General features: G+C 38.1%; 2 protein-coding genes across 5 annotated transcripts in view; both read right to left on the bottom strand.

Moving 5' to 3' along the window:
- Nucleotides 1-1,823: 1,823 nt before the first annotated feature.
- On the bottom strand, nucleotides 1,824-15,840 carry mtm1 (myotubularin 1). Of its 4 annotated transcripts, none has more exons than XM_057342451.1 (15): nucleotides 15,748-15,840; nucleotides 13,949-14,025; nucleotides 12,510-12,582; nucleotides 11,656-11,750; nucleotides 10,780-10,890; nucleotides 10,436-10,537; nucleotides 10,272-10,355; nucleotides 10,030-10,179; nucleotides 9,638-9,823; nucleotides 8,891-9,076; nucleotides 8,157-8,360; nucleotides 7,658-7,750; nucleotides 6,068-6,181; nucleotides 5,029-5,205; nucleotides 1,824-3,778 (listed from the first exon to the last, which is right to left on the bottom strand). In XM_057342451.1, exons 2-15 carry the CDS (start codon nucleotides 14,009-14,011, stop codon nucleotides 3,596-3,598), a joined length of 1,821 nt encoding a protein of 606 aa, XP_057198434.1. In that variant the 5' UTR covers nucleotides 14,012-14,025; nucleotides 15,748-15,840; the 3' UTR covers nucleotides 1,824-3,595. The 4 variants fall into 4 exon arrangements, with proteins under 4 accessions (XP_057198434.1, XP_057198442.1, XP_057198452.1 ...); XM_057342459.1 differs by having other exon boundaries at nucleotides 13,949-14,022; nucleotides 15,748-15,818; XM_057342469.1 differs by lacking the exon at nucleotides 13,949-14,025 and having other exon boundaries at nucleotides 15,748-15,812.
- A 2,888-nt stretch (nucleotides 15,841-18,728) lies between these two features.
- Nucleotides 18,729-21,857, bottom strand: part of si:ch73-211e3.1 (trithorax group protein osa) — a 70,129-nt gene continuing 67,000 nt past the window's right edge. Inside the window, exon 5 of the mRNA XM_057338345.1 lies at nucleotides 18,729-21,148. Within this exon, the coding sequence (XP_057194328.1) occupies nucleotides 20,118-21,148 (1,031 nt within the window). The 3' untranslated portion in view covers nucleotides 18,729-20,117. The remainder of the gene's footprint in view (nucleotides 21,149-21,857) is intronic.

The raw sequence follows: 21,857 nt of genomic DNA, 5'->3' as shown, positions 1-21,857 counted from the left end.
TATTTGCATTTACAGAATCATGTGAGATTAAGCAATGAAAACGCATACTCCGTGACGATGCTATTACATTACTCGTGGTTAGAAATGTCCATTTTATTATTATATGTTATGTAAATGATCTTATTTTTGTTTTATCTGAATTTTTATTCAATGCATAGTAATAGACCTTGTGGTGTAAATAATAATGGCTGTTACATAATCATTCAGGTTAGGCTTGATCAAAATTGTTAAGAGACATTTACTCAAGTGTAGTACTAGACCAGTGGTTCTCAAACTGGGGGCTGTGGCCCCCTGGGGGGCCCAAAGATGGATCCAGGGGGGCCACGGATTTTGTGGCATTTTATGAAATATAAATTTAACATAGATTTTATGCAATCAAACATCAGAAAAATGACACCACCGACCAAAAGAATTGAGGTTCCAGCATTGTATAACTGAATGTTTTTGGTTTAATTAAAATTCTAAGTTTAAGATTATACGTCTTCATATGGGGGGCCGCAAAGCGATGCACTTAACACAAAGGGGGCCTTACAACGAAGAAGTTTGAGAACCACTGTACTAGACTAGTCTTAGACTTGGTCTCGACACACTCTAAATTCACAATGATATTGGTTTCATATGTTGTTGTTAAGGTGAAACCTATTTGAATGAAATGAAATTGCATTTCAATGAAACGGTTTATAGTAGTGATTGTCTTCTGAGCCTATACATTTCTAAATGCAGGTTTGGAGGTTTTTAAGTGTCACCCAAAAATGAAAATTCATCATTTACTCACCTACCTTCGAGTTGTTCCAAATCTGTATCAACTTCTTTGTTCTGATGAACACAGCTATATATTTGGAAGAATGATTATAACCAAACAGATCTTGGCCACCATTGACTACCACAGTAGGAAAAATTGCTTTATCATTTTTCTTGTTCTGTTGAACACAAAAGAAGACATTTTGAAGAATGTACAGCAAACAGTTCTGGGGCACTTTTGATTACCATTTTATTTTTTCCTACTATGATAGTCAACGAGGGGCAAAATCTGTCTGGTCATAAGCATTCTTCCGAATATCTTTCTCTATGTTCATCAGAACAAAGGAATTTATAGAGATTTGGAACAACTTGAAGGTGAGTGATGACAGAATTTTCATTTTTGGGTAAAGTATCCCTTTAATGTTAGAAGAACCTCTTTAGAGGATTGTATGAGTAGTATATGTGTACCTGTAGAAGAGTTTAAATGGGTCCTGTGCACCAATGGTTAAGTAAGTCAGGCTTCAATGTAATATATAAATGTCATAGACAATTTAAAGGGAGAGTTCACCCAAAATGAAAGATCTTTCATCGTTTACTCACCCTCATGTCATTCCAAATCTGTATGACTTTCTTTCTTCAGCAGAACACAAAAGATATTTTGAAAAACGTTGGTAACCAAACACCACTGAACCCCATTCACTTCCATTGTATGGACACAAAATCTATTCTGACATTTCTCAGAATGTCTTCTTTTGTGTTCCACAGAAGAAAGAGTCATATGTGGGTTTGAAATGACACAAGGGTGTATAAACTAAACCTGTCCCTTGAGTAGTTCACTTCAAAATGTGCCCCATTCACTTTCCATACTAATTGTTATTCCTACTATGGAAAGTCAAAGGGTCAATTTTGAAGTGTACTACTCCTTTAAGGTCTTTGTAGCAAGCATCGCTCTGGTGTTGTTTATACCCAAGTACCGCCTATACTGACAGCAACGTGAAAACATACCAGCCTTCCCAAGACAAAAGATCCCCAAAAATAAAACACTTGAGCAACATGAGCATGAAGGCTTTTTCCATTTGAAATTGTTTAAATTAATTTAATCAGCATTATGTACAGAACAACAGTTGGCCAACAAATAAAGGATACACAAGGGAATACAAAACACAAATAGATCCCTTTAAACTATAAGGACTTCCTTAAGAAAATGTCAGAAGAAAAAAATCAAGAGTGCAGCTTTCCTTCACTCAATCTTATGAATCTTATGAGCCCACCAATTGAGAACAAAAGAATTCCTACAGAATCAGATCTTTAAAATGTTATTAAGCAAAACCTAAATGCCCATTACAAAAACAAACAAAGAAAAAAGAAACTATAAGAGGATGTCCGACAAACTACCTACAGTTACCAAAACCAGCCAAAAGCATTTTCTCTAATTACTTTCCTTTTTATAAAACCTGTCAAATTTTACACTGAATAAAATAACTATATTTTACAACAATAGAACTGTCAACAGTAAAATAGGTTTTGTTTGAGGTAATTACATAGTTCTGGTACTTTTACAAAATAAAAAATAGATTTTTTTGTCATTTCTTCCCCTAAAAACAACCAACCTCACGTGGTTTGCTTGTTTATTGAGCATTTTCTTCTTCACACACTTTAAACTTCATATCCTCATTGAGGTCAAATTCTTTAGAAGTTCAGTTTTCGGAGGCAGAATTAGCAACGACTCACAGCAACCACCAACATGTTAAGTTACTCAATACCCCATATCAGCCACAGCTCCTGTACTGAAGAAAAAACTGATCTGGGGACAGCTCAACACACTGCTTCATGTCCCAACCATTCAGCCCTACCCAAAGGACGATGCAGTACTCTGATGCTATGTCCCTTCGGAAGCAATACTTTCAGAGACTGAATTGCGGTTTTCCGTGGCAACTGCATGTCATTTTGAGGGGAACCCAAAGCCACCCGTACATGCGGCTTTCTCTCATCTGAGCTCACAGGAGAGGAATCAACCCCGTCACTAAACACACAGTAAATGGAAAACACTGATGCTGCCGTGACCAAACGAAGTTTGTCTATAAAATATACACCTGAAAACCTCAGATATGAGTAAAGGCACAGAAATGGTCTCTGTCACTGTCTAAAAAAACCCTGGTTCTGATCAAATGTTCAGGACATTTTCCTACCATATCATTCACCCACCTGAGCAGTGAATAACATTTATGGAGAAAAAATTAAGACATTAAAGTTACGCATCGGCTTCCCTGACCTTTCAAGGTCAGCCATCTGTCCGTCATCCAGTAAACTGACACGTGAAACAATTGCTCATCCAAAGGTTGAGGACCCTGCTTGACACTGGATTGACAAGACAATAAACAGCCTAAAGCTCATAGCTCTCCAAAAAGAACAAAACCAGCACTTTTAAAACCTTACAGACATCTTACCAGTGCTCAACATTCAAAAATGTTTCAGCTCTTCTCGATCTAATCAGTTTAGATCCTAACATGCATAACACGACAAATAAACCACATCCGACATCCATCCAACTAGATCGCTTTCAGTCCTCACATGAGCATTCCAAACAGTATCCAAGTGGTTTCTGGGATACGCGTACACAATTTCAAACACTTCTATCCATGGTATGCGGCACGAAAAAAAACAGCACTGTTACTTTAAGGCTTTTCTCGTCGTCCGTGTTTAACTTTTTTTTGCGCGATGAAGGCTGTACTGTGATTTATTGCATAATTGTTTTGTTACTCGTCAGAACTGACGTCACTACTAATCGTGTTACCATATTTATTACTATTGCTATGTACACACGTTCCATGTCTGTATACGTTTGCGAGTGCAATCAAAATGGTGTTTGTAAGTGTGTGATGTGCTGATTGGGTGTGGCGGCATTGGGGGTGGAGCTGTTTGTCAAGTGGGTGGAGGATGGGGCGGAGTCTGTGAGCTGCAGTTCCTCCAGTTTCTTCAGGTACTGATCCCTCAACGCCAATAGCTCCTTATAACGCTGTTCCACTGGACTCTGTTGCTGAAATATACACGCACACAAACATGAACACAGATCAGTGTGACAGCTATAAAAACTTTTACCACGAGAGGGCGGCAAAAAACCTAACTAGTGCACTAAAGGCAATAAAAGGTAAATGTCAAAGGGTGAAAGTTCTCATGACTTTTCAGCACAATGTGGAGTTTGCAAATTGATTTGAGAAGGTGGTGGGTGGAGTCCAGCTATTTGAGTATTTCTATGGTTGTTTAGTAACAAGGGAAATGTTCCAAAATTCAAAAATGCAAAATGAATGCCAAGTATAGCTTGTGTTTGTGGCAGTAAACATTTTTAATGTCATTGATTCATAAATGTATATTTGTGCGAAACTCAACAAAACAAGATCAAACCTCAGGAGTGACATGAAGTCATCCAAAAACAATGTGAAAGACAGGAGTATCAAGAAAAGTGTGATAAAAATATCATAAAAAAATAATTTTTGAACTTTTCCTAAATACAAATATTACTGTTGTACTGCTTAAAAAGTGAATATGAACTTGTTTTCTTTGCAGTATTTGAGGTCTGAAAAAATACAGAGCATCTTTTCTGTTATTTGGCCATGTTTCTCTGTGTATTTGTGAATTAACTATTTGTGTGTTAATTATTTTAATCATTTGGGAATATGAAGCAATTCTAACCGTACATAAATGCATTACATCCAGTTTAAAATACAGTTTTGATGCTAATAAAAAAGGGATTGTCAGCTGAATACTAGTTTTAAGACAACCGTTGCTAGTCCATTACAATAAGGCAGACATTTGAATGCTTTTAACTGATTTTTGTTAAGGCTTTAATTACTTTACTGGTAACAAAGATTACTTTAAGGTTTATTAATGCCAGGGCGGCAGTGGCTGTGTAAAACCACAGTGAAGGTATGCGCGCCTATGTGTGTGTGTTTGTGTTGATAAGGACAATTTGAGTGACAGTTCTCTGCAGCGCCAGTCTGGACGTAATTACTGGAGTGAGGGGATTTTCTGCACCACTGAATCAGGGGGGTAAACACACACACACACACACACACACACACACACACACACACACACACACACACACACACACTCACCCAGAGGCAAAACGCCCTATACACAAGACAGACACATAAACATTTTTCATGTCACTCACATGGCCACACATCTACTAAAAACAGCACTGTTTAATAATGCCTAAGCTATAAAAACAACTACAGGCCAGCGTTATAGAAATCCACAACACGACTGTGAACTTTATGCTGATACCTGGTGTTGTATGCGAGGGTTCCAGCGGATGTAATAATTCACCCAGAGCTCTAGGTGGCGCATGCTGGCTACAGGGTAAAGCACGCGACTGGACTCTGGCGTGTAGAAGGGGTTTGTATATGAGGATGTGTCACTGTTGATCAAAGACCACAGAGACACCGTCTTTGTCCGAACGTCCTAAAAAACAAACAACGTAGACAAAAGAAGAAACAATTAGTATTACATACTAAATATAAATATACTGCATACTGTAATCTAATACTAAACATAATATTTAACCTTATTTAAAAAATGCTTATTTTTAATTTACTGGTTAAACAGAATCAGGTGTTAAGGTGTTTGAACGTATTGTCAATGCAGATTCCGTATGCGCTGTGTTACATCCACTGGTTAGCAGCGGCTGTAAAGAAAGACTGCGCTCTCTAACATTGTTGTCGTGGTGAACGACTCTAGAGGGTCGACAGAATGAATGTTTCATCTCTCTGAAGTGCATCTACTCTGACTGAGAGCCAGTGAAGCATCTCTTTTACTCATGCTCTACTTCACACAATGAACGTAGAGAGAAATAAAAGGCAACGTGTCTGAGAGACAGAGCAGACGCCAATATATCCCAGTGATGCCTCAAATAAGCAGTGAGGAAGATGGGAATTCTGAGACAGGTGTGATGACGGTAAAAGTATGAAGAGCATTTAAATGAATTCAGCCTATATTTTCATAATGTATGCATAAGTGTTACACACTGCGGTGTATATACATGCAAGGACTATGAATAAGTCCATATGTGAATATAATACCAGCTTTTAAAGGAATAGTTCTCCCCAAAAATGGTCCCTATTGACTTTCCATAGTAGGAATAAAAATGAATGGGGACCATTTTTGGGTGAACTACTCCTTTTAAGATATTGGAAGTGGCAATTCAGTTCAAATTGAAAAGAGCTCTAAATTGATACCAAAAGGGAAGTTCAGAGCCTATAAAACAATTGGCATTAAGTTACAGCAAAATTGTCATTTGTGTAATGTGTGTGTGCTGATTTCTTACATTGCTGTCACGGGCACTCTCGCAGTTGTAGAGGAAAGTGCCAAATCGGCAGCTGTACAGGTGATCCAAGATTACCACCAGGAGACGTTCATTAAACTCGAATGCTGTCGGGAACTACAGGTGTGGAAGATGGATCAAAGGTAAACAAGATCATTTAAAGCATTATTATTAGCTTATTTATTGTATTGTGGTATTCTGAAAGTTTAGTTCACACAAAAGCCTAAAAATAATGTCATCGTTTAGTCGCCATCAAATCTGTATGTTTTTTTGTTGAACATAAAATGAAACATTTTAAAAGTATTTAGGAAGCTGTTATCCAAACAATTCAACTGCAAAGTGATTTTTAGTGACCAAAGGCATCCTTAGTAGTCTATGTGACTTCAGAAGCAGATAACACCTTCATGTGAGGACAAGACCAAAACTGAAGTCATTATTCATTGCTAATCTTTCCTGTCCCCAGAGCTCTCAAATCCCATTCACTGTTATAATGTGTCAAATAAGTTTGACAGCGATAGCACACCCTGCTGTTTCTCACATAATGTGAATATGTTAAATACACTTAGGGCTGTTCAATGATTAAACGCATCCAGAATAAAAGCCTGTGTTACGTGTAATATATGTCTGTGAACTGTCCATTTTTATTTTGTATTTATAAACACGTACACACATTTATAAAAAAATATTTGCAGGTGTATATTAATATTTATATATAATTTAACTTGTACATAAACTTTTTTATTTTTCTTAAATATTTTGACCGTTTCATCAGACGCGCGTGCCAGTACTGCAGTTAACTTCCGGTCTGTGTTGGGCTAGTGTCTAATAATATAACTATTTATATTTTATTTATGTTCATATTAATTTGTATTATTATTTTATTGTATAATAATTGTATTAAATAAACGATTTGTTGAGTTTGGTTGCATGTTCATTTTATTAAATAAACAATTTGTTGAATGGGTCCTGTAGTTTGGTCGCATTTAAAGAAACCGTATGGTACGTTGACATCTAGCGGTTGAGCTTGGTATCGCAGTCTATATTCAAAATATTGGAGAGACAAGTTGAGCCATGTAACGGCTATTCTTGGTTTCTTTTGCTTTTTATCAGAAATAATCTACAGGCACTCTATTGTTTGTGAATGTGTACCGGAAGTTAAGGGCAGCCCACGGATGCGTGCATGCGCAGTAACGTTTGTTTATGTTGTCACTTTGAAACCATCTATACATGTATGTGTGTGTGTTTATGAATACAAAATTAATATGCACAGTACACAGACATATATTATGTAAACACAAACTTTTATTCTGGATGTGATTAATCGCTTTTATCCACAGGCCTAATCAAATTTGAGAAGCTATGGAGAGGAAGATTGTAAGTAAATAGTGATTTATATGACTTCATAGGTGCTTTTGAAGCTTGATGTGTACAAAACAGCAGCATAGAGAGAGAGAGAGAGCAACATATTGCCTTTTGTGTTCTGTAAAAAAGTCGCAAGGGTCCAGACTATAAACAATAAATTCATTATTGGTTTAGCCTCCTTACACATAAAGACATGTGCTGGCATTACAGATTTATATATTAGGTTTATACCTGCTTCGTCATTTGCCAGACGCAGTCGATGAATTGCAAAAAGATAGGTGATCTGTCCTGATCTGCATGATTTTTGTCCCCGTGACCGATTCTCTACAAACACACAAACATCATATGAAGTAGGCTTAAGATAAAGCTATGTAATAGGGTTGGGCCGATAGACGATGACATCGTCCATCGCCGATGGCTGACAGCCATCACGATGTTGGGCCGGCATCGTGATTCCCCTGCATGATGTAATTTTCGTCATCAGGAGGGTCCGCGGTCGTCATCGCCCAACCCTACTATGTAACTAGAAAATGAGCAACAATATATAGATGAAATTGTTTTGTTTGATTAAAAACATACTCCGAAGCAATATCTCCTCATTTATGCTCTATCAAACTCTGTCAAAGCAGTCACTCTGTTAACATCACATCTGTTAGCATCACATTTACTTTGTGATTTCTCTGACACTAATTTAAGCCTAGAAATTCTAAAACATTCTGGTGATACTCACCGAAGCAAACTTGTGTCCAAAACTGATCCATTCCTTCTCCAGCAGCACCTGGAAGCCCCGGAGAGTTCTGTAGTAGGAGTCCAGCATCAGCATGGACAGAGAAGTGAGCTGAGCCGTACGGTCCCAGCCATCACTACAGTGAACCATCACAGAGTAACCAGACGACACTTTATCTGCCACCTGGATGGCCCCCGATAACACCAACTAGAAAAGAAAGATATAGATATATATATATCTTTTCATGCACTTTTTGCTATTATAACCGATCTTATAGATTTTATCACCGTGTGTTCCCTGGGAATCGAACCTACAACCTTTTGCGCTGCCAACGTAATGCTCCAGCAGTTGAGCTACAGTAACTAGTGAATGCTAACATTTGTAATACAAGTAATTTCTCTAAAGTTACGTTGTTAGCAAATGAAGTCAATTTCTTCACACATTTAAAAAAGCTTCCCAGTTTGAACTATTTAAATGATCAAAACAGGAAGTTTGGATGAGACATATTGCAAGGTTTGTCTCTTTAAATAGATGTAGTCACATCATAGCCACAAGGCATGGTTTTCTATTTGCTAGTTAATGACAGGTGATGATAAGGACAGAGACGTTTAAGAGCCACTAAAAAGTATGAAAAATATTTAGAGAGATGTAATAGAAAGTAAAGCCTGCGCCCACATTTTATCTAACAACAGACTTCCAACACGAAAAATAGCACCAGCGTGAATGTTATGACAAACCTTGATATGTTCAAGCCAGTGGGTGGACTCCAGGCTGGAGAGCCAATGGGACTCCTCCACATTAGGGTAGACAATATCCTTTAGTTTCTTCAATGATTCTCTCATGACATGGATATTATGGATGTCCAGAAAGACCAGCTCAGCATTCTGATATGCATCTTCGCCCTCGTAACCCCCGCCCGTGGCCTGGAGGGTAAGGGTTCAGAAGTCTATGTTTAAGGGGCAAGATTACATACAGAATTTCCACACACCTGCACTGAGAGTTCAATATAAACACCTTGCGTAAGAGAAATGGCTGGATCAATAAGGCCATGTCAGCGTTGAATGAGTAGTTTTGTAAAACCACTGGTGCACAATGAGGTAGATTTTTGTGTGATCTGCCAATTGGCAAAAATTGAAAACCTACTCGTGTGTACAGTTTATGTGCTTTATAGCTCATGTGCTGAACAAAGTGTTTGTTGAGCTGAGAAAACAGACACATTTTTCTCAGCCCATAAATTTAGATTGAACAAAAAACACTTTCATTAACCTATGTAAAACATAAGAAATAAAACTTGATAAACAAAGAAAAAGGATGGGTTAAAAGAATGAACTAATACGTGTGAAATGCACCAAAGACCAACGCATGCTTCAACCAAAGTAATGCGAATATGGCTTATCCACAACATTCTGTATTTCTGATTAAAGATGACGAAACTGATCAGGCAACGACTTAGTCCACTTATTAGCGGCGTTCTGGAATCTAACCTTGTTCGCCACAGCATTGACGTTGGGTCTGGCATCGTAGATGGTGAGTTTTGTGGTACCATTGGCCTCACGGATTAAGTCCAAATAACGTTCATCATCTTTGTTACGCTTCCCGCTCATGCCCACCAAAGGCTGACTGCACCGTGTAATCACAGCGTGGTTCTGCTTATGGAACCACGACAACACCTGAATGTAGGAGGAAAGATATCACAAATTTAGAAAGTGAAGATATCACCAAACACGCTAGAGATTAAAGTTCACCATTATTATCATACAAAGACGTCTATTAACAATAAATATATAACTACACATGTATTGCTGTATTGCTTTTACATCACTCCATAATTCTAGTCCTTCATGTACACATGTCAAAATGAAGAAAAAAAGCTCACCGGGATGCGGCAGCGAGATCGGAAGGTACCCACTCTTCTTAGATCCTCATCTGGGGCCTTATATGGAACAACAAGAATTGTAGGATAGGTGTCACACAACTCGTAGCTCTTATTGATGAAAGTGACCCTCCACTCATTATTGGGCAGACCCTGAGAAAAACAGACCATAGAAAACAACCCATTAAAACACTATACAAAAAACCCCAAGGAAAATATGCTGTATGTAAACAGCTGGTCCTCACCTGCCTCCTGAACTCCTCCATGGGCTCATAAACGTTCCAGCCATTCTCCTCATACTTCTCCTGACTCAGAAAAGCAAAGAGTTGCTGTGAACATCAAAGAGAAAGAAAAGTTAAACGGTCAGTTAAATGAGGCATTTCAGAATAAAGCGGCACTACATACTGACCATTCCGTGAGATAGAGGAAACGCATATTTGAAAAGAATATCGAAGATGTCCCTTCGACTGTGGCCTTCTTGCTTCAGAGCGAATCGCAGGTTTCTCATGTCCTGACACACACACACACACATACTCATTATTCTCTTTCAAGAACTCACATTTTCATTCTTTTTTTGCGTTTGCATTCCGAGGCTCTGGGATTAACAATTTACATTTTTATACATCACTTCATGTCCTCTATTCAAATAAAAGTAAATTTATGTAGTTTAAAACTGAAGCTATACAAATGATGTACATTATTTACAATGGTGTGTGTATTTCTATCATTTGGGGGTTATTTGGGGGGCGGTACCTTGCAGGTGATGTCAAGCCCGTAAGAATTCTCTCCTCGACTGGTGGCTCCGCCCATCTTCTCTATGCGGCTTATGACACCTAAGGGCACGTTCAAAGTAACTGGTGTCTCCTTGAGAGAGAAAAGGACAGCGAGAGTGGGAGGAAAGGACATAATATCAACACTCTTACACATGTATTATAAACACAGCGGAATGGAATCCTATTACATATTTGTCTTACAGAAGAACCATAAGACCTTTCAGATTTTTCATTTATCTTTGATGTTACACTTGAATTTCTGTACAGACACAAATTTCAATAAACGTTCCCACTTTAAGGGCCATTTTGCTCTTTCCTTCTCTCTTTGCCAAGTTGGCATATCATGGCAACAGACCCCAGCAACGGCCAAAACGTTCACAAAACAGGGCTGCAGGTGCCCGCTACCATGTGCCAAGCCAAGGACAGGGCCAGGAAAGATGAAAGCCTCTTTCTGAAATGATAAACCTTTTCCTCCTCTCATAACTTTCTCTTTTCTCTTCATACACTGACTAACAGATGTGTGTTATTAGTAAAAGTGGACACTGAAAGCTAATCCAAAATAGGCGATACAGGAACAGGCCTGTAAAGGACAAACTGTGTGAAAGAAAGAAAAGGAAATAATGAAAGACAGAAAAGAGGAAGGAAACGGACGGGCCGGTTTTGAACAGAGCAACACCTGGCATGTCCTCAGAGTGTCTGTGCTCGATTTTAACACTCGAGAGAAAGGTGAACTAAGGTAAAACAAAGAACAATGCCACTGCCATTTTTTTTTTCGAGTTTTGAATTCTGAGGCACATGAACACTGTTGTTTTATTTGATATGCACACATACACGTATTAGTGAAAGTTTCCCTTACTGTGTCAGTGCTCTTGAAGTAGAGTCTGTAGTTGGTGATAAACACCTTTCCTTTCAGTGCACCATTAAATGGGCACATGTAGATGATGTCTTTATCTGAGGAGTCAAACAGATTTGGGCAATATAACATAATAAATGTCATCTAATAAAGACAGGTTTAAGTCCCATTAAAATGATGACTCCTAATTCTTAAGTTTTGTGAAAGAAATAAACAGTTTAACCTAAAACCTGACTAGAAAATGTGTTTAAAACCACATTCAACTGTCATTTAATCAGCATTTCTAGATGTATTGTTGCCATTTCAGTGTCTGTTGAATTTCAACAAAATCCAACAAAGTGTGAAAGTGACCCAACAGCAATGTGAAAGACGGACAGCATGACAAGACACATGAAAACTGTGTTAACAATAATGTGACGTTCTCACATAAACCATTTTTATTTAACTTTACCTAAATACGTTGTGAAAAGTGAATATTAACTTGTTTTCTTTGCAGTATTTGAGGTCTGAAAAAAATAATTTTCTGCAAATAAATGCAAATAGAAACACTATTTTTATTTGGAATTTGGGAGAAATATTGTTATTAGTTCACAAAATTAAGCAAAAATGATCATTTTGCCTAAACGCATAAATAGTTGAATTCTTGAAACATAATGACAAACATTTAAAATTCTGCACTATTTCTACTCAAATGACATTCACCATCTGTTCCAAAGGTCATACTGTATTTCCTTGCATTTATTAAACGATGCAAGCTGCTCCTTGGAACATGGATTATTTAAGATTATCTCAAATTTCAGAAGGATATTCTTAAAATACATTATGAATAACAAACAGGCTTATTAAGAAACACTCACCAATAATTCTCTCTTCTCCCGGCAGTGACACAAAACCTGCCAGCGGCTCCATCTTCAGACTCTCTCTGGATGTCTGTAATCACATAGAGAAACATTAGGTTGACACACCTATCCCTAACCCTTATTAAATCCTATTTATTGAAATAAAATGCGATTTGGTTGCTTATGTTACTACTAAGGACCAGCTAGGTTTTCTTGTGTACTTTCTTGTGAGAACAGTTTCAGAAACATGCCCTTCAGTCTGCACACACAACTATTTCTCATAACAGTTACGTTTTGATACTCACAACATCAATATTCTAAACAAACAGAAGTCTGACGTGACTCTGTTTTCTGTGGTATTATATCAAGAGAAAAGTGTAGTTCTGGGAAAATAATGAGCGTGACAGGAAGTAAAAGAGTGGGGGTGGTGAAGAGAGGAAAATAAAGAGTAAAAGGAGACTGTCCTGTTTCACCCTGTCTGATGTGTGTGTGGTCAGGGATCCAGATTGTCTTTCCCTGGGCTATTTTCCTGCTGCCAGTTGAAGGTTAGTGAACTGGAATGCAGCTAAGAGCGGCGTTTGCTCCACGTAGCCGTTTATTCTGTCGCCCTTTTGCTGCTGTTCAGCGTTTTGCATTCTGTAAACTGATGGGCAGAGCGAAGCAAGGGCTTCTGGGTAACGATCCGGCCCATGCTCTTTGGAGATGACAAATGTAGCAGCCAAACCCGTGAGCACACACACATACACTGTGATACTAACCTGACTCGCAGAAATAAGCAGCAGTTGGGTAAACACAAGAGGAGATGAAGAAGGGGGAGAAATGAAAACCGCAAACAAGAGGATTAAAAGAGATGTCATTAAAGACGCAGTGTGTCATTTCTGTGCCAAACACCAAAACGAATGAAAAATATGAAAAGAAAGAAGGAAATGAAAAATATGAAAGACTAAGCTAAGAGGCAACCAGAGGCAATCACAGAGACAGATGGGCAGTCCTTTGTACAAAATCTCTCTAGCTGTCCTCGGGGACCCTGGGAAAATGGATACTAGGGTTCTGCTGCCTATCACCTGCCAGGTGTTACAGCTCCACTAACATATGTATGGAACAGCAGTCTCCCGGCTCAAACACCAGCAACGTGCCAACTCCCTGTCTGCGTGGCATCGCCTCTGCCCAGTGAGGTGTGATGTGCCAAGCCAGCCACTGTATGCATATGCATGCATTTAGACAAGCTTAATAATATAGGAAAGGACAGCAAATGGCAGCTCTATTGATACCAGTGAAGCACATTATTTATTAATGCAGAAAAGGAAAGTCTAACCCTCCAACAACAGCATCACACACCTACAGGATAACGTAGTTCAAAAAAGCAAACGGGATAACATTACAGAAAATAAGAGTTCTGTAAGATCAAGGGTGGGGGTAAATGGGGGGCTGAACTTCTACATGCAGACCTCACTTACATGTTGGCTGGAGCTGTTCCCCAATGGACTGGAGCTGTAAGGCGCTATAGGAGCCGAAGCCATGGCTGGGTCTGCTACTGAAACACCAGAAAAGACTAGTTGTTTTTATTTTATTTTGCCTTTTAATCACATGAAAGAGGAGTCAGGAAAGGAGAAGACAGTATTTTTTTTTTTAAGCCTTATATTCTCCAGAAACCCAGTTGCTATATTCTTTATGGGGAAAGCACCACAGCTCTTTCACTGAGTGGAAGTAAAAGGAAGTAGAAACTGTGAAACTGTGATTAACCACAGCTATGTGAATTATGATCATCCTGTGAAGTGATGCATTGTGGGATATTTACATCGAGCGTATTAAATTAAATGATTTTCACACGAAATGTCTGTCAAAATAAACCAAGTCATTGAATTTTTGTATTCAATATTTTTTCATGTATACATAAGTGCATATATGGTTATCATTCAGTAACATATTATGAACACCTGAACAACACTGTGCGGTACTAAGGTTGTCACAACGTACCAGTATTGTCAATATCCATGATATTAAACATGATGTGAATATATTACTTCTGATGATAATATTGTATAATATTGTAGTTGTTCATTAAAATAACATTTTAAGAGATAAAACCACGATAATATCGTTACCCTGAATTCTTTAGGCCACAATAACCATGAAGTAAACATCTGATATTGTGACAGCCCTACACGATGGTACCCCACAGTCCTTCACAACAACTGCCTGAAATACTAAAATACTGAAAGCAACAGAGACATCTTAAAAGATAATGTATGCGGAATGCGGATTAACATCGGTATTGGTGGGGATAAGTGTTATGCGGGTGAATACAAATCATTTAAACAAACAACACTGAAAATCTATTAAAATAGGTACAAACACCATCACAACATCACAGTCTGAGGTCATTATTTGGCCCCTATGGAGTTCAAACAAAAACTCATATGAATTTATGGGGCAAATTATGTTCAGCAGATGTTCTAATGTCATGACTCAAGAGGTTACAGTTCACAGATAGACGTGTAAATGATTACAGCAACAGTCACAGAGAAAGAGAGAGTTATTTATAATGATGACAGGACGGTTATGGCTCTCTGGCGTGAAGGGGCACATCCACGTTATTCAGCGCTTCCTGTCACAACTGTTCTCATACTTCAGCATTAAGTATAATCAACACTATTAAACATAACAGCTTTACAGAAAACTGTCGTATATAAAATACAGTTAAATGCTGCGACCTAAAAGCTAACAGTTGACAAGCCTTTATAACCACAAAGACGAAAGAAGTTAATAAAATCCATGTGCCTGGTACTGTTTTTAATACACCTAAAACAATGTAACCCTGATACTTTAAATGCCCCGATCAGGCATGACAGACAGCAGCTAACGTTAAATGTTATAAGTTCACTAACTTATGGGATGATGTGATGGAAAATCATGATCAGTAGTATTCAACCCATGTATATACCGAGACATTTCCCTGCATACTGTAAAACAACCACACATCGCGACGGACACATCGAAGCAAGTTTAGCAAATGTATAAAAAAAGCTACTTTTATAACTTCTAACGTTTTCATCTGTGCACTCACACATTGAATGTATTCCAGGACAGGACTGAGACCAGGAAATACCTCGGGCCTATCTCTCTATCACACCTCTTAAGTGCCACATGTAGCCCAGTCTCTCCTCAAACCAGCCCCAAATATACGCCTGGCCTTTACTGAGAAAACATAACAAACGACCTGCACGATCTTTCGTTTGCAAACGTGTTTACTTACCCAGAAACTGCAATTCTCCGTTCCTGAGATCGCCAGTCTATTTTGCACAGCCGCAGGAAGCGCACAGCCCGTGTCACGTGACAGCGGTCACGGCGCCCATTGGCTGCTTGTCAACTCATGAACTGCGAAGAATTTAGGGAGTTGTATTTTTGATCAGGAAAATGAAGTAATATCCATAATCAACGATGTTTCGTATTAAAATCGCATAACTTGATCTTGAGTAATGCATTTAAGGAAGGTATCTTTGCAGGGATTCAATTGAATTCAAAATATAATAATAACACCCATGTAATAATAATAATAATAATAATAATAAAAACTATCTGTTGAAATTGGAATTACCGATCTGACAAGGATGTCTCCACACAAACATGGATTTTTCATGGCTGTTATACTGCATGTTTTAAAAGTTATATTAAAAGTTAGAAGTTAATTAGAAGTCTATTTTGTAGCAATACAGTTCTGATCAGTTAAGTCTGTATGTTACTTGAACCTGCACTTCCTTCACCTAAAACTACAAATTAGACCAATGTCTTTAATGTGGAAGCAAAACTGCTTCAGATCTAAATATGAAACAGACAAAACCATACAACACAAGAAGAGGAACTGAAATAATGAAAACGTATGTCATGTCTGTTTATGTATTTATGTTGTTGGTGTAAGGAAAGCTAATGAAAACATTGAGAGCAAAAATGCACAAAAAATTTGTTTTTTTATCTGGCAGCATCTTCATCCAAAAAGTACCCACACTTCACATTTTACATTTTTATTGCACACAATTTTTTAGCCTACCAAAACTCATAATACTCAAATAGTTTCAGTAATGAGTTTCAAATAGTAGCCAGTCAATAGTTTCTGTAGAAATTACTCAAGGAAGGCTCAGTGGAACTTAACAGAGTGCGCACACAACTAGGGTTCATCTGCAGCTGTTTAATTTCCAGGTCTAAGAAGTTATTGCATAAACTGCGATAACATAAATGCTAAGTAGGCTTTAGCCACTGGAGTCTTACACTTCCTTTGCATCATCTTTTTAGATGATGTGATGTGACAGCAATATCTGACAATAACGGCATCATGTTTTCTGCATGAGAGAGGGAAGCGTACGGTAAACTACATACTACCCACTTTGTAAAATATGAGCAAACAGCTTAAGTTTAGAAAAATATGTTACTTTTATTTTTACATTTTGTATTTATGTTTTTATTCTAGTTAGATAATTCAGTTTGAAAGTCTGCAACTAATATGTGAAAAGAATCAATAAAAAGCAAAATGAACAATGTTATTGCATGGAAAGGACTCTGTTTGAGTCTAAAATAAAGAATATACTTGTATGACCCATTAAAGTTTTTTGAATTTGCGAAGAGCCTGTTGGATTATTGCATAAAAAAATTCACTGTATAAATTATAGTTATTCTGATTCACAAAAACCGTAATCCCATTATCTGAACCAAATAGCCACTGTCTTAAACCCATTTTTCAAATAACTCTTTCACCAAAACTTTTTGCATATCTCTTGCACTCTAAACACAGATGGCAAAAGTTAAAGGAATAGTTCACGCAGAAGTGAAAATTCTGTCATCATTTATTCACCCTCTTGTTGACGGTACCCATGCTCATACAGTATGAAATTTTAATTCACTTTGACCTATGGATTTACCGACCTTTGTATACAATATATTCACTGAAAATAGGTATATAAGACTATACATTTTGAACAGTATTTATAAAAACAATATTACGTGTTTTTGTATCAAATAAACATTTATGTTTCTGTTACTACATGCCATGGATGCTGTGTTTTTGTGGCGTGTAGTGTTTATATTCACTGGTTGTGTTTTATCTGAAGTCTCTGTCTGATTTTGAGCACAGATAAAATAGTTTTAAGGAGATTAGAGAATATAGTTTGAATTTGAAGATTTCATTTTGTGTTTAAGGTTTGAGAAACTGAGCCAGGATTTCATGAAATGTGTTACTGTGTTTTTTGCAACTGTGAAAAACTGCATTGTTCTCCATTTTTTGATGTAATGTCTAATGCTCTGTAGTTTTCTATATATTGACTGGGTGTGTGCATCATTTGAAAGCATTGTTGGATTTTGACCACAGTTGCAATGGTTTCGAGGCCATTGTTTGATTTTGCCAGTGAAATGAGAGATTTTGTCAATGTAGTTTAACGTTTTTTATTCTGTGTTTAAGATTTTGAGAAAGTGTGTGATAGTTTCAATAAATGAGTTTTACAAATTGTCATTTATTTACCCATATCAGTTTGCAAAGTAATATACATTGTCCATTTTTAAATGCCTTCCTGGAGATAAAAACCTCAGATAATATGCAATTGTTTGTAAGGGTTACTTTTCAAAGGGGAAGTCCAACCTGTACTGTCTCCACGTGTAAATATTTTAAAGTGAAATCCACTTGACCATTCTCGTATTACTTCTAGACAGAAAACAGTGATTTCATTTACCAAACTAATGGGCTTCATTTGGAATGAAAAGAGACTAAAATATATTCAGGTGTGTGGGTAAAAGACCCTATAGAAACATTTGTTAGAAACTAAAAGTTTTTCTATTGTTAATTACTGTAAGAAATTATTCTACAGTATATAACCTCATTCAGGCTTCTAAAATGCATCTAAACCTCTTCCTGTGAATAATTTCCCACGGTGCTTTCATTTCATTTCGATGACTAACCATAAACTTTCATCTCGGACTCGGAAACGGAAACCTGTTTAATTTCAAATAACTTCAAACCCCAATAAAGACAAGAAACAGACGTGCAGATTGCCTCGTACACTATAGGCACACTCTCTAGAATCTTCAACACGTTTACTCATGTGGTTTCTGCAGAGTCCATGACCCCATTATCTGGTTTCTCTGTAGCTCAGTTCTGCTCAGTAGTTATCAGACATCTCAACACAATTTGTGGTGGCTAAAGAGGTGTGGTGCTTTTAATTTTACTGTAGTCATACATTTCAGTAACACCACCAGTGAAAACAAAGACAGGAAAACCAAACAACAGTGACAAGGTCAAAAAGAGACATTGTTCTTTTATACAGTTTATTTTCCAATCTAAAAATATGAAGACAAAATAAATCACAATTAATCACAAATCAGAATGTCTTAAAGTTCATGGCGTCAACTACATGGTTATGAACTGTTGAAAACCCAAGACTCTGGCACAAAGGATTGTGGGTCTTACTGTGACAGGTGCTGCTCTTGTGTTACCATAATAGGTGGTGTGAAATATATATATATATATATATATATATATTGTCCCCAGGTTCCACGTAGCTGGTGTGCACATACAAAAGACATTCCTAGAATTGTCGAAAAGCATCCTTGGCCCAGAAAACTTGATCCTTATTTTGTATTTTGTCACATTGATTTTTACACTGGTGTCTAGTGTAAAATGTATTATGCTATGGCAATTTATGGAACCTCTGGACTGCAATATCAGAATGAAATGCTGTGACAAGGTATTGTACTCCAACCCTCACAATTTAAAAACACAAAACAAAACAAAAATGTTCTTGAGCTGACTAGGGTACCAGAAGTTCAGTTATGTCAAAACCATAACAATTTGATCAACAATGTAATACATAGTATTACTCCAAATCTAACCATACTGTCTTGCATAATACAAATTACAAAAGAGTTTCCCAGTGTAAAACACATAATTTGTCATTTCAATGTGTCGCTTACATTTTTATTTTTTGCATCATTGCATTTTTGTTTTATTCATTATTTACAATGAAATTTAGAAGAATTCATCAGCAGAAAAGAAGCATAAATATGTTTACTTCTCTTTTCTATGTTACAGTTTAAGAAACAACATTTTTGTATATTTTACAAAACACGTTATTTACAAGTCAAGCCCCTTTTCAAATACACATTAAAACAAGGTATGCTTTTCAATCAGCAATAATGAAAAGCTAGACATCTCTGTCTGGTCCGACATGAGAACAACACTGTACCCACATTGCATTCACTGCATGAGAACTTTCATTACGGTGCTGGGGAAAGCTCATGTATTCATATCAGTGTTTCACTCCATAGATATTAAACATAATTTACAATTGAATTGTAATATAGTGCAAAGAGCACTGGAAGAGCAACCTCTGAGCATTTGAAAGGGCATCTTAAAGAAAAAAAACCCTGTCTGATGGCTCCATCACCTTTTGAACTCTTTTAATAGAGCTGGGCACCAAAGTCATTTCAGGGGGCTTAGCAGTGCATCATTTCCACCAATACATTCTCGCTTACACCAACCCTGACAAATACGGTTTATAACCTTATAAAGCGATGACCCCACGACTCCGGTTCTGCCGCTGTGTGTAGTGATTTTCAACCTGGGAAGGTCTGGACCTGTCATCCCTATGAGTTTTGCTCAAGGTATTCATCAATCATGTTGAGATTGTTGAGCCAGTCTTCATTGTTTCCCACCAGAGTGTCTATGAAGTCCACTTCCCCACCACCATCTCCTCTCCCAGGCCCTTGCAGGCCCCCCGGCATTGCCCCGTTGCTATGATGCTGTGACGTATAGTCAAAAGAGGGTAGTTTAGGTAAAGAATTGTGTCCAGGGCCATAGCCCTGCGGTGAACAATGTTTGCCCACGGAAGCAATCTGGTAGCTAGGAGGAGCCATGCCATGGGCCGGGTGCATCATAGACGGACCGCCGGGCTTCATAATAGCTAAAGCAGAAAGTGGACCTCGGATTCTGAGGTTTTGCTGGGCCATAGAGGAGAGCGGCTGGCTGGTGGGCATCTTCTGATCCGGCCTGCCAACCAGACCAGGGGCTACCTGATTAGGCGGAGGACGGGCACCAGGGAAGTTGGCTGGCATACCTGCCATGCTAGATCGCTGTGGAAACTGAGGTCCTCCACACCCGGGTGGAGCTGCTCCACTGGGGAAGGGATGTTGGTGGTTACCAGGGTCCATGTGTGGTTGCACCCCGTGCTGGTGCTGCCAGAGCTGGGACTGTGATGAAGGCTGCTGCTGTGAAGGAAACATCAGACGCGAAGGAAGAGATCCGGTTTGGTGCAACGCCTGCCGCAGGTGATGGGTCGGCACGGGACCCCCTGCCAAGTTGGGACACGGCATTCCTGGTCTGGTCACACCATGAGACGGGTGCAGTGGTTGACGTGGAGGTACACCCATTCCCATCATGCTCTGGCCTGGCTGCATTGGCATTCCAAAGTCTTGCGAGGGGTGGCAGAGGGGTTGTTTGGGACCTTTGCTACACATGTATCCTCCAACAGATGGACCCATCTGGGAGACAGAGTTGGAGGAAAGACCCATTCGATTTGAGGGTAAGGGACCGCTGTGGGAGAGCATGGAGGAATTGGGCTGTTGAGATGCCCCCATTGTATAACCACCGCAGTCCGGAGGAAGTGGTCGACCTGGACCTGCAAGGGAGAGAGCGACAACATTTTTAACTGTAGCATCACTTTGGCTATATAACCATGTTGCAAGAAATACAGTAGTGGCCAAAAGTGATGTCCACCTTTTAAAAAATATTTGTATTTGCTCTGTATTGAAATATATTAGTAAAAATGCATTTTAAAATTTCCATGCGTATTCCACAGCTGTATTTGGAGTCAATGAATGCAAATGTTTTTCTATGCATTTATTGTATTTTAGAAGAAACCCAATATTTCTTGATTAATTTTGCTACCTGTCCAATTTACTTAATTTAAACAAGTTAAATCAATACAAATTGCGGATTTATTATGTTCAGTCATGTAACGTAATCCATTCATGTTGGGAATACATGAATGATTTGTGTTGTGTTAACATATAATTGTTACAACTGAGGATTTATTTTTCGCAGCATGCTTTGCTTAATACTTCATTGGGGGGGTTATTTTCTTTATAAAGTGTTGTTTTTTAGTAAAGAGAAACATTTGGTAATGCTTAATGTTTATGTATCTTTGAGATACATGGGATGTACCAATTTTTTTATGTTAATCCATCAGATTTTTTTAGTGCTTGGTAGTTTATTCCAACCTAAGGGGGCAATAAAGGTAAATATTTTTGGCTAATACTGTACATTGGAGCTAAATGAACAGCGTTTAGTAATAACACTCAATCATGTTGATGTGAATTTTTTATTTT

The sequence above is a fragment of the Triplophysa rosa genome, linkage group LG1 (assembly GCF_024868665.1).
Source record: "Triplophysa rosa linkage group LG1, Trosa_1v2, whole genome shotgun sequence".
Taxonomy (NCBI): Eukaryota; Metazoa; Chordata; class Actinopteri; order Cypriniformes; family Nemacheilidae; genus Triplophysa; species Triplophysa rosa.
The sequence above is the reverse complement of the archived record's forward strand: the minus strand, read 5'-3'. Positions and strand labels throughout refer to the sequence as shown.